Genomic DNA, 16,554 nt, shown 5'->3' with positions numbered 1-16,554 from the left:
TGTCATCGCAATCACAATCGAACGCAGCGCTGCGATCGGATGAAGTAAGCCGAGATGTTTCATGATAGGAGCCGATACAGTATTATTTATAAAACCCTTAAAGATGACTGCACCGATTGCACAATGCGGACTAGTTAGCATAACGCAGTTGCAGTTTTAACTTAACTATAAAATAATGCTAACAAGAAATGTTTTAGTAACCGTACCTATATAAAAGTGTCAATAAAAAAATAATGTCCCTAGCTTAGCTAACAGTTATTAATTTCGTATGTAGAGGCGGATTCGAGTTGGACACACAAATACCTATACCTGCCTACCTACCTACCACATACTGTAAAAAACTAATGTTTTAATTATCTAATCCTATTAACAAATTGAGGACATACTATTTGTAGTTTAAGTGAACAGGTTATTATGCTTTAAAACTTTCTATTCAAACTGTTCAACCAATTCAACGAATTTATGTCATTCTAAAATTATTTAGGTATCCAATATCGTTTTCACTTATATTTTTATTCAAGTACAATGCGTTACTAAGCAATAAATAGTCAAACAGGCCAATTCAAACGTAGACTGGCATTAAAATTATATCTAGGTGATGTCATTTAGTTATCGTGCATTTCGCTCTTACTTCGACTGCTAAATTACATAATTTAAATATCAATATGATGTCAGTGTACGTTCGAATTGGCCGGAAATAATAGATTTTTAAGTTGGAATGCCGCTCGTGGACGAGGGCCATATTGGAATTTAATTTTACACGCTCAACACAGCAGGCTCAGCTCAGCCGTGCGTAGCGCTCTCACATATTTGTGTGGACGCTAATACTTTTTCAAATCTAATTTCTATACAACATTCAATGCATTTTAGAATAGAGTAACTATTTTACGCAAATAGAGATGTTTACTGTAGTAAAGTCAATTACTATTCCTGACGAACGAAATAATGCAGTAAAAACTATTCGGAAATCATCAGAATATATTGGACACAATTTATGTCCTATAAACCGGAAAGAACTACACAGGGTAGGTAATTTGACATAACACGCAAGTAAAATCACTGTTCAGTATTATATAGTTAAATAGCATTTATTGTTTCGACACTTTGAAAATAGAATCTGGTTTAACTTATCAACCAACATCCTTATTATTTATAAAGCTGATAAATATTATTCCTGATTGATAAACGTAATGTAAAATTTGCATCTCTGATACTACAACTTTGAGTATAAAATAAATAAATTTTAAGCAGCTTATTGAGAAGCGATTTTCTAACTACCGTCTACAGTATTAAATTTACTTAACTATTAAGGTGTCTTAGTCAGGGATCGGAAACAGTTTCTTGCAAAAACTTCGAAATAACCAAATATTTCGAGTTATTTTATAGCCTTTATAGGTAAATACTACGTATTATTAGATTGCTCAATTAGAAAATGATATAATTAACAAAGAACGAAAATATACCGATTTCGTTCCCATGCAAAAAATAATGGTATCCGATCCCTGGTCGTAGTTTCTATCGTAGCTATCTTACCCCCATCACCTGCTACGAAGCTCGTGTGATGTAGCCGATGTAGAGAATAGATTCCCTCTGTAGTTAGAATTCCTGCGCCGTAGCACCGTGCCACTGCGAGAAGTAAACCAATCAACCGCGCGACCGCACGCAGGCGCTTGGAATGCTCCACCAGAATCAAAGTGGCACATGGAAATGTAGGTACACAAATATGATGTGCGAATGTTGATTGGATAGATGTTCAGATGTCTTTGGTGTGTTACTATTACTAAACAAAAGTTCTGCGTTGAATGATAACATTGATACCGTAAAATCAGGTAACTTTAGTCTACAACTTACAACTATAGTCTAAATTCAAATTCCAGTAAAAAAAGTTTGAGTATTTTCAATTTATGTTGAGTATGTAGTGTAGTATTAGTGCATCTAAACTCCAAAATAAATGCAACGATTATACATTGACTTCAGATTAAGACTAAGTATAACATCAATTATATTGGATTGTTGTTATAACTATGCGCTAGGCTGTGACAGTACTTATTACGGGTGTTCACACTCAACTTTTATATTAATATACGACAGTAAATCTACTGCTTATGGTCCTTATGGTTTGATGAAACATGTAATGTCGAAACTGAAAATCCATACTTACCTACATATGATGCATACGGCGTTACTATATTGTTAAATTGTACATGATATTCTCACGCAATAGTCATAAAAGTTAAAGCTAGCCGAACCGAACCTCCAAAGTGAACTCGATTTGAATTACGACTTGAGATACGATCATTTTATTACAGACCTTTTTGTCTGCGAGCTATCCGGAGGGTTAAACAAACTTAAATAGGGTAGGTATTTATGACTCCATTGTTATGCTCGCGTTTTACTTGCTTTCAGAATATTTGAGTGCAAAGGGTATTAAGGTGAAAAGGCTAAAAAGTTTTAATGAATTAATGTTGGAGGAGCTGTATCTAATCTATCTAAAAGTGCCCCTTTTTCATTGTAAACCGCATTACTTAGCTTAAAAGCAATTATTGACATTGTTTGGTTTCTTTACATTTTAAGCTTTTTTTTATTTCCACTTTATAACAATAATTCACTCACCCATGTTAAAATATCCCTTGTAAGAAGTTTAATTTTAAATGGAGTTCTTATTTTCAAGGATAATATAACGATAAATAAATATATATAGACATATTTTGTCATTTATAGACGTGTCCTACCTATTATCACTTTTCTTCTAAAACTGAAATTGCTTATTTAGGTAGTCTACAGCGTGATGGTAGTAACATAACATAGCATAGCTAATTTTGAAAACAAATTAATTTCATCAATAGAAATTACAATTTACAATTTGCTAAGCAACCTATTAGATGAATTAATTAAATCGTCATTTATGTAACTTTGGAATTAATACCTACAGCTTGAGCATTTATGCAAATATTTGATATTTGAATAATCTTCGATTGTGCCCGGCTTCGCTACTAAGATTCCATTATACAAGGTACAAATTTGAACAGATTTCTGTGGACCACAAACACCTTTCCAATTATGCCTAATTCAGTGAGGGTGAAGGATCACCGACCGCGGCCGCTCGCCCTCACACGCCCGGCCCGCAAACGACTGCGTATAATAGTAATTCCTACTTTAGACGCCTGTTTTCTATATTACCTTTATTTTCTTTCTAAACATAAAGCGTCAAAGCTCTCACAGTTCAGAGAACGGATTTACTAAGTAAACAGCGTACTGTTACAAGGATTCGCAGATTAAGAAAACACTGCTTTCACGGTTTTAGTAAGATAAAAATGTACAAGCACCTTCGTATATGCAGCTTCGTTATGGTTGGATGTCCAGGTACAAAGACAAAGATATTCGTACCTTACACACATACGAGTGTGAAATTCCTTTTACAAGAGACAAACCGCAACCTCGCCCGGGCGGGCGTATTGTCGTGTCGCAGCATGTACAAAACCCTCGGCGAACAAATCAACCATTCTAGGACAATGGGTCTGAATCAATAGAATTTGCAAATTATTGCCGCTTCGTCTCTGTGCTATATTTTACGACGTACTCTGGACTTGTGTCCGTGTAACGTTGTTTTATTCTCGCCGTTATATCAAACATCGTTATTGTTACGAGATCGGAAGTTATGGGAGTGATCAATCATAAAGTTTGCCCTTGCATGCTTGTTAGCCTCATCTACCTACAGTACCTATGTAATATAAACACTATCACCCACCGTGTTGTGAATAAATATACAACAATTTTTAATTTAAGTACCTAGTTGTTCACGCTCAGAGCTCCATTTCACCTTGATATTTGTAAGCAAGGTTTCAGGTGAGAAATGGACATTTTTTTAGAAAAGAAAATAATTAAAAAGTACCTAAAAATTACTTTATTATTTTTAGGGAAAAGGGAAAATATAAAGACTTCATATTTTTTTAAAAGTTATTCAATAAAAGTTGTTAAACATTGGTAACGCCTGTATCGTGGCGACCAATAACATTACTTATACCTAACCACATTTTGAACAATCATTTTATCATTTGAGAAGTAACATCTATGTTTTAATTGCATGCTAGTTATAGGAGACACCCGGTGTATTTACAGTTCTTTTTATAAACTGACGCGTGATATTATGTAGTAGAATTATAAAACTAGAAAGAGCGCAAAGAGCGGTGTTGAAGGTCGCATTGAGGAAACCAATTAGGTATCCTACGATCGATCTATACAATGACACCCAGGTACTCAGCGTCCGAAAGCTCTACTTAATAAGGGTCGCGTTGTACGTACATAGAAAAGTACTTAGCTCATCCAATTACAACACATTACTTAAAAATCGAATTTTTAAAATTCCTGTTACTGCTGTTAAAACTACATTTGCACGTCACTTCTCCGCTTTCTTATACCCCCGAATTTACAATAGATTAGTTAGGTTATATGAATTCAAAGAACACTCCATTTTCGAGGCAAAAAAAGTGTTATCAAAGAACTTAATGCACCTAGGATATGAAGACACAGAAAATCTAATCAAGATACTATATTGAATAAACTCACAATAACCACACACACACACACACACACACACACACATACACACACACACACAACACACACACTCAACGTACACACACATACTCACACACACATGTTACGTTAAGTGTTATTACATTTTTAATTTTATTTCAAGAAGAATGTTTTTTTTTTTTTTCCAATGGAAAACATAATTTATGTTTGTTTTATTATTTTAATATTAGGTACTTTATTCGATCTTTTTTATTCTTTCTCTTTTCTTTATCATCCCTGGTAACTGTATCTCTGTAAATTCCATCCTTCACCGCTTTTTTTTTTTTCTTTTTTAACCAAATAATTGTTTCCTTTTTTTCCTTCAAGCCTCATTGTATTATTGTTATTACTTGTGTCCGTATTATGTCCACCACAGGACAGGCTTTGCCTAGTGTGGTGGCTAGCATAAATGTAATATTGTTATAATTTTATTTCCGAAATAAAACATTTGTATTTGTATTTGTATCAACATTTTCATCCGACATTTAACGCCAGATCCAGCAAAACCAACGTACCCAATTTGCATCAATTGCGGATAGGAAACCTAAAAAAGTAATTTAACCAACCGTAAATTTAAAACTTTGATAACATCCACGGCAACTCACCAATAATCTGACTGGGTGAAAATATGGACTTCATTTCCTTCCACGCTGAAATTGGAGTCATCATTCATTTGGTATTGCGGTTGCCGCTTAACAAGCAACTCTTCAATCTTCATGTCTGCGTAATACTTGGCATCATTCCCGATCCCCAACCTTCATTGACTTGTATTGTGGCTGACAGCCAGTAGTATTTTGTGCATCGCAGATTACAAAATTACGGCCTTCGCTAGCGCGGCGATTATTGATTTTATCGTTTAATACCCACCCTTTTAAGTATATCTAAGACGATATAAATACCTATTGCGATATGAAATTTGGGTTTATGATCTTTGCATATGACTTACCGATATTATGACTCGTGATTGACAAGGCAGTACTTGCTTGTACATATTTACTCACATTGATATTAAAATCCTCGTAATATCTAACTTTTCGTTTCAATATTTTAATATAAATTAAATGCTTACCTCGCATTCAACCTAAATTTATAAAAGGCCGTGTCGTACTTACCCGTCTCGGTAATACAAAAAATGTTTTTGCTCTAATTCATATGAAGCTTCAACCCTCTCAAAATCATTCACAGAAAAAATGTGAAAAAGAAAAGCGGCGCCCTCGCTGCACGAATTATAATCAACCTTGGCCTATATTTCGTGTTCAGAGCCAGCTTTCTTTTAAATCTCCAATATTTATAAGGCACTTTGTACAGTCGGCTTGTAATTCTATTCAAATAAACGAGGCCGACTCTACATAAATGCTGGTTTATATCCCCGAAGCCTTTTTCTCATTGGGCAGTGGGTGTAACGCTCTAAAAAACTACCGATTCGAAATCGTTGCACTCTTGAAACGTTAACAATGATTTATACCGTGCGTGTTCATAATGTCGACATATCGACTCGTGTCGTAGTTGTTGTTTGTTTTATGATGTCTATCCCGCCGTATATTGGGGCTGAGGACTTGCCGAGCCGGCGCGGCCGCGTGCGAGTAGGCGGGCGAACAATGCCGCGTTCTTGGCCGCACCACGTTATTTATTATGACATTTCAGCCTAACGAGACAATTTAGACCCTCACTCTTCTGTTTTGCTCCTTTCTAATGATGCGTATTCAATACGTGTAGCGAAAAAAGCCTTTCATTTATTATTTTCATGGCGCTTTTTTTCTCAACTTCTGATTGTTTCATTTTTCTTCCGCCGTGTCGTATTCCCGCGTGAAATTATGTTCGCTAGTATAAAGGTAAGGGCTTTTTTTGTTCGTTGTTTATTTTTCATTTTCATAGATGATGAAAAAGTTTTAAGAGCGTTTGCTGTCGTAATAAAACATTAATCTTCATCGTTGTCTTAATTAGCCAGAAAAGTAAATATAAAATAAACAGAAATGCGAGTGAAAAAGTAACATATTTTCATTAACTAAGGCAGATTTACTTAATTATAGGGTTTGAGGGCGGAAAAGCCAGTCCAGCATTAGGTACCTGAGGGTAATAAATTGTGATAAATGAATAAACTGTAACAGGAAAACTAATTAAGTGATTCTAACATCCACAGAAAACAAGATTTATTATCGAATAAAGGGTTATCTTTACTAGATTGGTGATTGACTTATTTTGTGTGCGTTAAAATAGTCACAAATATAAATGCTATCGACATTAATTTAATTACATGGAACCGCCCCGGGTCGTAACTGAATTAATGTACTTATCGAATAATTGAACGTGATACTTCGTATCTAGAGCAGGTAGCTGAAAATTTTAAATAGAATATATTTTCGTCTTAGTTAACGGCATTTTTTACCTTGCCTTACAAACAACTACCTACTCATCTTTATCTAAATTAGAAGAATCACTAAATACATTAATTACAAAATGGTTTTATGTAGATTGTAGTTACATTTTGCTGGTTCTTTTTGACGTCAGCGCAGTATATAAAACGACTTTCTCTGAACGTTATGTTAACATTTTAAATACCTGGAAACGGCCTCACGCCTCCAGTAGGTATTTTAAGCATCGCGGCCACCTCGACTGCGACACATAAAGGCCGCGACCCTACCTCGGGTTATTTGCTTGCGCCGGTGTTGACTTGCTGCGGCCAAAAACTCATTGTGTTACTTGTCATATAACGTCCCTCTGCATAAAAGTTTCACCGCGAGCGGGTAATTTCCGACGATGATATTGAAATCTTTGATAACGGGTGACCTGTTTTAGCTAGAGCATACATGTACATTGTACAAACGTTATTGTTTAGAGAGATTCTTGCAAGAATATCTTTATACATTTTTCAATATTCTATTTCCAAGCAGTTCTTATTTAAGTAAATTTAATATTAATAAGACGACCGGGCTGGCCTAGTGGGTAGTGACCCTGCCTGCTAAGCCGATGGTCCTGGGTTCGAATCCCAGTAAGGGCATTTATTTGTGTGGAGAACACTAATATTTGTTCCTGAGTCATGGGTGTTTTCTATGTATATAAGTATGTATTTATCTATATAAGTATGTGTGTCGTCGCCTAGCACCCATAGTACAAGCTTTGCTTAGTTTGGGGCTAGGTTGATCTGTGTAAGATGTCCCCAATATTTATTTATTTTATTATTTATTTATTTATATAGCAAGTTGAACGTTGTTTATTTAGCTACAGTTCCATATTGTCAGGCAACTAACTATTGGATATCTGTTTGTGTACAAAGTGTGCCAATGATGGTACGTTACAGGGGTTTGAATCGAACCCACAAACCGCGTTTTGAACTAAGCATTGATATTGAGAATTATTTAAAAACAGAATCCAATTGTCACAATGTTCTTTACCATTTTTACTTCTTTATGCGTATGAACGCATACACTGAGAGAAAAGTACAACAAAAACACACTTAGAATTACAAAAATAAACTTAATCCGGGGACAAGGAGAGTTAACTAATAGGAACAAATTGACTTTTGCAATTTCTATTAGTTCTTGCAATTTCTATTATCTGTTTGTTGAAATTATATTTGGGATTACTGAGCTGTTTGTAGAAATAAATACACTTTACAGAAATAGTGAGACGTCCATAATTATTACTAAAACTTCAATTTTTTCCCCCAGTACAGAACTGTTTTTTAATTCCTGGTGATGTTTTTTCTCTCAGTGTAGAATCCTGATTTTAATTAAAATATTTGCACAAACAGGTAAGGAGTTGTATAGCCCTGATGCAGACGGGCACGGAGACGTGTCCGGCCCGCCCAAAGTCAGCTCTCGGACCAACTCCTTCGAGATCGAAAACCTGCTCAAGGTACAGTCCATAAAACAATAAATATAAGTTTGCCACCCTAACCTACCTCGTGTGACTTGATTCCCAATTCAATTATCTTTATCTCCCCGAGTATTTTCCCGTTTTATTACGTTACGGCACCTGCATGGTAATGTCCTAATGTCTCCCCCGGAAATAATAATCGTCCGGAAAATGGAACGGGACGCAATTTGGCCTACCCTGTTATATGCCTCAGCCACACAGCACGTTTTATGAAACCAATCAACGCACGCAGTCACATTGTACCTACGGTTGCGAGCTGAAGTCTTTTAGCATATGAATTTCATTATTGTCTCATTTCGGCATCTGTCCGACCGTCGGGAAGAAAGCGACTATCGATCTAACATGTTCTTGCTCAAGAATCTTATAAAGCTTCTAATTTTTAATCGCTTAGTTCTTTCAGCTCATTTTTTTTACTCTAGTTCTAGTTCGAACAAGTTAGTTCTTGCTGACGCAAAGAACTAACTTGTTCGAACGCTACTTGCTTCTCGCTAATTATTCGGTAAGAAAGCTGAATTACGACTAAACATTTGTTATTCCTTTTTAATTAGTTATGCATTAGGTATCAACATTGGAATTTCACTTGACCATTCATCACTTTGACCATAAAAGCATATAATCATACTAATGTTAAAAGACTTCACTTGCGAGCGTACCCGCATGAATGTCGCGCCGTCGATGTCGTGTCGTCGAATGGTCTCGATCGCGAACAGTCACACAGTCATCTAACTCGGTGGGCATTAAATAGAAGTGTCCGCGTGGTCGTCAGAGCGCGGAGCAAGTGACGGGCTGGTGCCGGTCGCCGGCGGAGACGCGCCGCGGCAGCCCGACGGGCAGCGTGGCTAGCGCCGCCGCCGGGACGCCCTCACGACACCTCTCTGACGCGGACAAGCTGAGGAAAGTGCTGTCGGAACTCGTCGACACCGAACGCGCTTATGTCAAGGTAATTAATTATATTACCTATGTTACAGAGAATAATATTCATTTACTTGTAGTTGTTGTTCCCAGGGGCGTATTTACCGCCAACCCCCGGGGGCAGCATATGCCCTGGTGGATTGCATTTTGTTTTTCTTCCTTGACTTCTGGGACGGCGAAACGTATTGTCCCGGGCGCCAAATTTCAAAATACGCCCCTGAATTCGTTCAATACACACAATTTAGTTCATAGCTAAAATAAATAAATGACAGAAATAAAGAAGCTCTTCCCGCTAACCTTAAATCTTAGCCTTATTGCTAAATTAGGCTGTATAGTGTCTTAAATAACAGTTTAAATAAATATATTTTTTTTACTTCTTTTATTTCTAAATAAACAAATGTAGAAAAGAAAGAGAAGGAAGAGTGTTACGTTCAGAAAAAAAACTATATATATGTGTACAATAAGCGTTATCTAAGTTAATTATATAAGTTAGTTTCATTCGGTGAGGCTACAATTAATTACGAGTTAGTTTAGTTTGGTGAGTTAACAGTTGTTGTTATGAAATCCCATGTGAGAAATAAGTATGTTAAATAACTCTTTTATTTACATTCACTGGTATCGCTAAAACAAAGAGAACGCTTTAGAAAAACCTCCTCATGGGGCTTAACGAAGTTAGCATAATCATATTCATCTCCATTATTTTGCATCTGAAGCACGGCTTTGTTTTAACAAGACTTAGATACATGAATATGCTAACAATGACACATGAACAGAGATCGCAAACATGCAGCGAACAATGCTCTGCCGGATCGCTAGTTTAAATAAGGGGCATCATAGAGCATGGAGCATCCCACACAAAGGGTTTGATTGGCCGCCAGTTATCTGAAAGAATAATTATGGATGTAGACTGTAGAGCCGCCTTTGTAATCCCTCTTTGCTTGGAATAAAATGATCGAAGTTTTTGTTTGCGATGTGAAAAATCCCATTTTGTGAGCGATTCCATTTTATTCACATTTGTAGTATCTAGTTTTGCGCTGTAATTTAAGACTCGTGGTATTCAAATATTGGTTGGATATTGGTGATTTAGTTATGCTCTATAAAAATAGTAATTTACTTAAAATTAAAGTATTTATAGACATTTAGCTCCAATATTCTCTTCAATTAACCGCTTTGTAAACAAACCGTAACCATTGTCTGCGCCCCGAGACGAAGGTAATATTAAACAAGGAACAGCACTATGAACGTGTTTATAAAGGCACCCCCAATCGGCAACTTTGCCCCATTTTCGCGTAATTCAACTGGAATTTGCTAACTCAGCATACTTGTTTCACTTGTTATCTCCGCGCGGGCCCGGGCCGATGCTCGCAATATCGCGCATTGGTATTCGCTGCGTTCCTTTAAGTCGAACTCACAACTCTTATACTTAAGTTATGCATATTGCTTGCGACTAACGAGCCAACACATTACTTACATACACACGTCACCGTACAAATTAATTTAAAGCGTGACGAAATTGTATTTGCTGACAAAAATATTCATTAAACCGAAAAGTTTTAATGGATTTACAAAATGTATTAAAACTTCGTAAAGCCGGTCGCACCTGCGCTTCATTTAACTACAAATCTTCTACTAAACCGTAGCCTGATCCCGTATAATGAATTAATTAGGCACCCGATATTCAGTTAAGCGACGGTTGATAAATTTAATAATCAATATTTCACATTTGCAGAACCTAAACAATTTATTAGAGAATTACTTGGAGCCTCTGAAAAGGGAGACTTTTTTATCGAACGCCGAGATCAACGCGCTGTTCGGAAACATCCAGGAGATTGTAACGTTCCAGCGGCAATTTCTGCAAAACTTAGAGGATGCGCTTAAATCGGAGACCAACTTCCATCACTTTGAATTTTCAAACCAATTTAAGGTAAGTGCTTCGCCCTGTTTATTACATATACATACTCTCAATATAAACTAGCTAAACACGTGTAGCAACTGTAGCAACGATACTCAGATGACATGTTTTTTACAGAATATTCTGTTCGCGGTGGGAAATGCCTTCCTCTACTACGTAAATCATTTTAAATTATACAGCTCGTTCTGCGCTAGTCACAGTAAAGCACAAAAAGTTTTACATCCAAGTAAGTTTCAGCATGTTTATAACTCTAATTAATATTAAATAACTTCGTTACAGTCTAATTAATATTATTAACTTAATAGTAACTACGTGAACTGCGATTTACCTAATATCATTTAAAGTTTAAATCACAATAGTTGGTATAACTTATTAAATGAATCCATTTTGAACAGATGAAGGCAATCAGGCATTGCAAGAATTCTTGGCTGCCAGAAATCCAAAACAACAACATTCGTCAACTTTGGAGTCGTACTTAATTAAACCAATTCAGCGGATACTTAAGTACCCATTACTGCTCCAGCAATTGAGAAATTTGACTGATGCAAATTCTGAAGAACATCTACATTTAGTAGGTAAGGGCGTAGCGAGTTCCCTCTGTACCTATTTACATATTAAAGAAAACACGCTTGTTTACAAACTCATTTAAATATTTCAGAGGCTTTGAAAGGCATGGAGAAAGTTGCTGAACACATCAATGAGATGCAACGAATACATGAAGAATATGGTGCTATATTTGATCACTTGTTTAGACAACACCAAAAGTCTTGCAAGCAACCAATAGATCTAAGTCCTGGTACGTGTTTTTGTATGAAAAATTTCATACCATAAGTATAACTAGTCAAGGCAAAAAACTAATGTTTCTTTTTAATTTCCAGGTGATTTGTTATATTACGGGGGTGTAGAATGGTTAAATATTTCAGACTTTTTAGGTAAAATAAAGAAAGGATTGGAACTGCACGCTATGTGCTTTGTATTTAAATCAGCCGTTGTCTTCCTCTGTAAAGAAAGACTGAGACAAAAGAAAAAGTTAATGGTAAGCTTGAAGTTTGAAAAGAACTTGATATAAAATTGCACGGCAAAGCTCAGTATGATAACAATTTCTATTACATTTCACAGGGAGTATCTTCAAAGAATAATTCAAACGAGGTAGAAATAATTCGATATCAAGTGTTGATTCCCGTGACAGAGGTCCAAGTTAGGGCCTCGTCAGCGAAGGATATGGACAGTCACTTCCTTTGGGAGCTCATCCATCTCCGCAGTCAGCTGCAGCGGCGCTCGGAGAAGGTCTACGTTCTGTCAAACAGGTAAGACAGACACGTCGCATGCATAATTTAATATTATGCAGCATTGTTTATAATTCATACAGACCCGTAATTTACATAATTACATACGTAGATTTGCATAATTTTCCGATGTACGTTTCCTAGGACCAACAAATAATACTAATGTGTCATAAAATTATCTACTTTAAACATAATTAATAACAAACTTACAATAGAAAGTAACCTAAAATTAAAACTACCTACAAAATATAAAACTAATACCTATAATGTGGGTGACCTAGCCGAATATGTATATATTGTTTTGTATTGTTTGTTGTTTGTTGTCTCACACAATATATTTAACTTAAACGAGATACAATAGCGTCTAAATACCTACCTGCGGCGTTTTAAGTTTTTATTAGTTTATTTATGTTATATATAATTATCAGCTAGCACTTAGCACGAGTGTACGGTGACAATATCTCGCGCAAGAGAAACTGTCGCTTATTAAACTGAAGAGAAAATACCGCAATCGTTCCGCGCTTTTTAATTTCAAAAGAAATATTAGATCAAACATAGTTATGTCTAGTAACATTATAAGAACATTAATAAATGAGAAGTAAAGCGAATGTTTACGGATTTGAAAGTTATTTACTTGATTTAAATTTACGCAAGTGGTTACTTTTGTTGAATAAAGTTCAAATTATGTTTCAACTTCGTTCAGACCAAGTTGAGAGTTAGTAATGAAATTCAGTACCTATAGGTACATGGAAATGGCAAAAGGCAGCTACCTGCGTTAGCCTTATTTTCGGGTAGAATGCAAATAAATACTTACTTAAAGACATGTGTACTTAAATTGAAACTTGCGAAAATATCACTGATTATTTATGTATTTGTATTCTACTATTAACTTATAATATTTACAATATATGTTTGTACAAAAACTTAATTCTATATGTTTTTGTACAGTACCGCAGATTTCCGGAACGCGTTCCTCAAGACGATTCGACAGATCATTCGCGAGTCTGTGCGCAACATGGCGCTTCCCACGAACCGGCCGGCTCCCATGCCTCCACGAGCACCGCACACGCTCGAGCGAGACCGCCCTAAACACCAGGTAACTATAGTGTTGGTAAGGACTCGAGTCCTTTGAGTCCTCTGCTCCAAAACTCGACTGAGTTTTTCAGACTTATAATCAAGTCTAAACTCGAGTTCTTTTCAACTTGTTAGAGACCCGAGTCTTTTGTAGAGACTCGAGTCCTTTTCAGAGAACTCTTGATTTTTCTATAAAACAGGGAGCCTAGCCAAGATGGCAATCATTCATAGAAAACGCCAATCAAAACTTAAATAATGTATTGAAATAGTCACGTTATAATAGACTTATTGTAGCATCCGTCATCCCGATACCTGCATGTTTTCTTTGGTGTTTGCCTCTTAACGCGAGTTGATGAACAACATGATGCTGTCCTCAATTATCATACTTATGTACGTATGTACAATACATTTTTTTTTAATAGGTGCAAGTCATGCAGGGATCTCAAACACTCGGAAAAACGAAAAAACCTAAAACCTCGGGGCAGCGGTTATCAGCCGGCAATATTGAGGTAAATATTTGTCAAACCTTCTCATAATTATTTTTATGAACCCATTTATCCGTTTTATACTGTAATAAAACACTCTTGGTACATAATAATATTGTTTCTACATGGTAAAACTGGTGTCTTACTAGTAATATATTTAAACCTAACTCATGATTACTACTGATGATGACAAATGACCAAATATGGCTTTAATTTCAGGTCGGCGACCTTTCGCGCGAAAACTCCCAAGATGCCGAAGAGCCGCCTCAAGAGGTTGCAGACGAGCCCGCGTTCCGGCACCGGAGCAAAACGCTCGGGGACGCGGCCGGTGAGTCCCGGAAATGTACGAAAATATATCCTTACTAAGCTTGTCATTGTATGTTAGTGTTCGTGTCTCACTCCCTGAGTGTTGGACCAATCTCTGGATGTTTACGTATAGCTGCGGGAAAACGCGTAGGGTTTATAAAGCATGATTTGATGGGAACTTGATATCTATCTTCCACTTTGCATTATGGAAAACCAAAGTGAAGATTAATCCTTTAACACTTTTTTAATAACATGAAAAAATTGTATGTATTGTATTTGTGCGCCTTACTTGACATACTAATAATTATCAGTGCATGGGATCACTAACGGTACTAACATCGGTCCATTCCTTCTCCTTCCCCACTAGATACCCAAGCCAGTGTAAAGCGTGCGCCGCCGCCGCCGCCGCCCGACACCGACAAGTCCGACCCCGGCTCCAAGTCGGAGGGAGAGGACGAGCACCCGCAACCTCCTCCCAAGCGAGGGTTAGGCAGAACTCCCAACCATCTGACATTAAGGTACCAGCATATGTATGGGTTAACCACTTTCAACACATGCCATTACCTACACCGATTCGAATTGGCTACTCTTTACACTTTAATATTATTTTGATTTCTTCCACGCGCTCTAAATTTATGTAGGTTTGCTTGATTTTACTCATACATATGTCACTACTGACTGCTTTAAGTAAAACTCCTGATTAATGTACTCACGTCACACTGTATGCGCTTTCGCAGCACGACGTCGACGCTGAGTGCCGGCAGTACCGGCAGCCAGGCAAAGTTGATCCAGTCCTCGCACCAGCCCACGCAGTACCAACCTACTATGGTCAAAGAACTTGGTAAGCAGGAGTCACAGTCACTTAAATCCTCGCCAGAAAGAAAAAGCTCCACAACTTCTGAGAAAAAGATTAAAGTCATCCGGTCATGCAGCGGCAGTAGTATCAATAGGGATAAGTCCCCTAACAGATCCATGGATCCATCGCCGGACCGAGACCGTGTCACTAAAGTTATAGTCTGCAAATCCCCAAATAAATCGAGCTTGAAACACAGCAAAACTTTACATCGGTCGCCTAGAGGTAGCATTGACCAGTCCAAGTCTCCCCGTGGATCCATTGATAAGTCGCGCTCCCCGCAGCAAAGTTTCGATGGCTCTAGATCTCCACGCGGCAGTATTATGAAATCTCGAGAGAACAGCATGGACAGGTCGCGTTCCCCCAAACCGGCTCCTAAGAAGGGAATAATGAGAACTCCTCAGGCGAGTTTTGACAGATCGCCGTGTAAATCACCTAATGTGAGCCGTCGGTCCTCTAAATCGAGTGGAGAAAAACTGGCTAGGCTTGGAACTAACTCGCTTGACAGAATGACGCACTACTCCCAACTTGCTAAAGCGGAAGACAAGGCAATCAAAATGGGTATAGTGGTATCAAAGTCGACGGAATCAATTACTAAAGCCATTGAACACCCGACCTGTGTGCAATGCTACCTTTCTGGGAAAAAACAAAGCAAAACCTCCTAGCATAAGCCTAGGGGCAAGTCCCCTAAGTCAAGGCGAAAGTCTTTGACTGCTCATCATTCGATTCTGACCTCTTCGGACAGAAGCAGCATTGAAACTCTCGAAGACGTGCCCGTTCGAGATATTTGCACCAACAACCGTCATTACGAGATGAATGAATTCGATCAAATACACGTCTAAGCAGATGCTCAACAAAATTTTCGAATGAGTTTTGGTTATTAATAATGATTATTAGTTGACTATGTTTGAAATCTTGCTATTGGTCTAAAAAAATGAGTAACTAATAATTTGGAATTTTAGTACTAGTGAGATTGGGTTTTCCGCCCTTCCAATCTCATTGATGTATTCATCTTCCTATTAAATGTCATGATACTCATGATCTTCTTAGGCCGATAACACAGTTTTAATTTGAAACACTGCCTTATCAAACAGCAGTAAGTAGGTACTCTATTATTTTTAAATAGTACATATTTTACAACTTGAAACCGATCCTGGAGCTCTATCCGAAACCTACTTAGATCCTAACTTTGTACCTGGTCGTATACGTTAGCAGTCAACGGTGTGTAGGTACCTACAGTCCTATCATAATAAATGGAATTGAGTAGTGAAGGAT

The 16,554-nt window shown here is 37.2% G+C and overlaps 1 protein-coding gene across 27 annotated transcripts in view; it reads left to right on the top strand.

Moving 5' to 3' along the window:
* Positions 1 to 16,554, top strand: part of LOC134666028 (protein still life, isoform SIF type 1) — a 156,893-nt gene that overhangs the window by 134,080 nt on the left and 6,259 nt on the right. For 4 of the 27 annotated variants that reach the window (XM_063523111.1, XM_063523118.1, XM_063523116.1 and 1 more), the window contains 13 exons: positions 8,327 to 8,430; positions 9,197 to 9,391; positions 11,093 to 11,287; positions 11,393 to 11,501; positions 11,671 to 11,850; positions 11,934 to 12,071; positions 12,154 to 12,311; positions 12,395 to 12,582; positions 13,510 to 13,657; positions 14,058 to 14,144; positions 14,340 to 14,463; positions 14,794 to 14,944; positions 15,164 to 16,151. In XM_063523111.1, the coding sequence (XP_063379181.1) occupies positions 8,327 to 8,430; positions 9,197 to 9,391; positions 11,093 to 11,287; positions 11,393 to 11,501; positions 11,671 to 11,850; positions 11,934 to 12,071; positions 12,154 to 12,311; positions 12,395 to 12,582; positions 13,510 to 13,657; positions 14,058 to 14,144; positions 14,340 to 14,463; positions 14,794 to 14,944; positions 15,164 to 15,944 (2,558 nt within the window). In that variant the 3' untranslated portion in view covers positions 15,945 to 16,151. Of the gene's footprint in view, positions 1 to 8,326; positions 8,431 to 9,196; positions 9,392 to 11,092; positions 11,288 to 11,392; positions 11,502 to 11,670; positions 11,851 to 11,933; positions 12,072 to 12,153; positions 12,312 to 12,394; positions 12,583 to 13,509; positions 13,658 to 14,057; positions 14,145 to 14,339; positions 14,464 to 14,793; positions 14,945 to 15,163; positions 16,169 to 16,554 lie in introns of those variants that run through there. The other 23 variants (XM_063523131.1, XM_063523132.1, XM_063523130.1 and 20 more) reach the window with 13 other exon arrangements.

This window comes from Cydia fagiglandana, chromosome 7 (assembly GCF_963556715.1).
Source record: "Cydia fagiglandana chromosome 7, ilCydFagi1.1, whole genome shotgun sequence".
NCBI lineage: Eukaryota > Metazoa > Arthropoda > Insecta > Lepidoptera > Tortricidae > Cydia > Cydia fagiglandana.
Note: the sequence above shows the minus strand (reverse complement) of the source record. Positions and strands in the feature narration are given on the sequence as shown.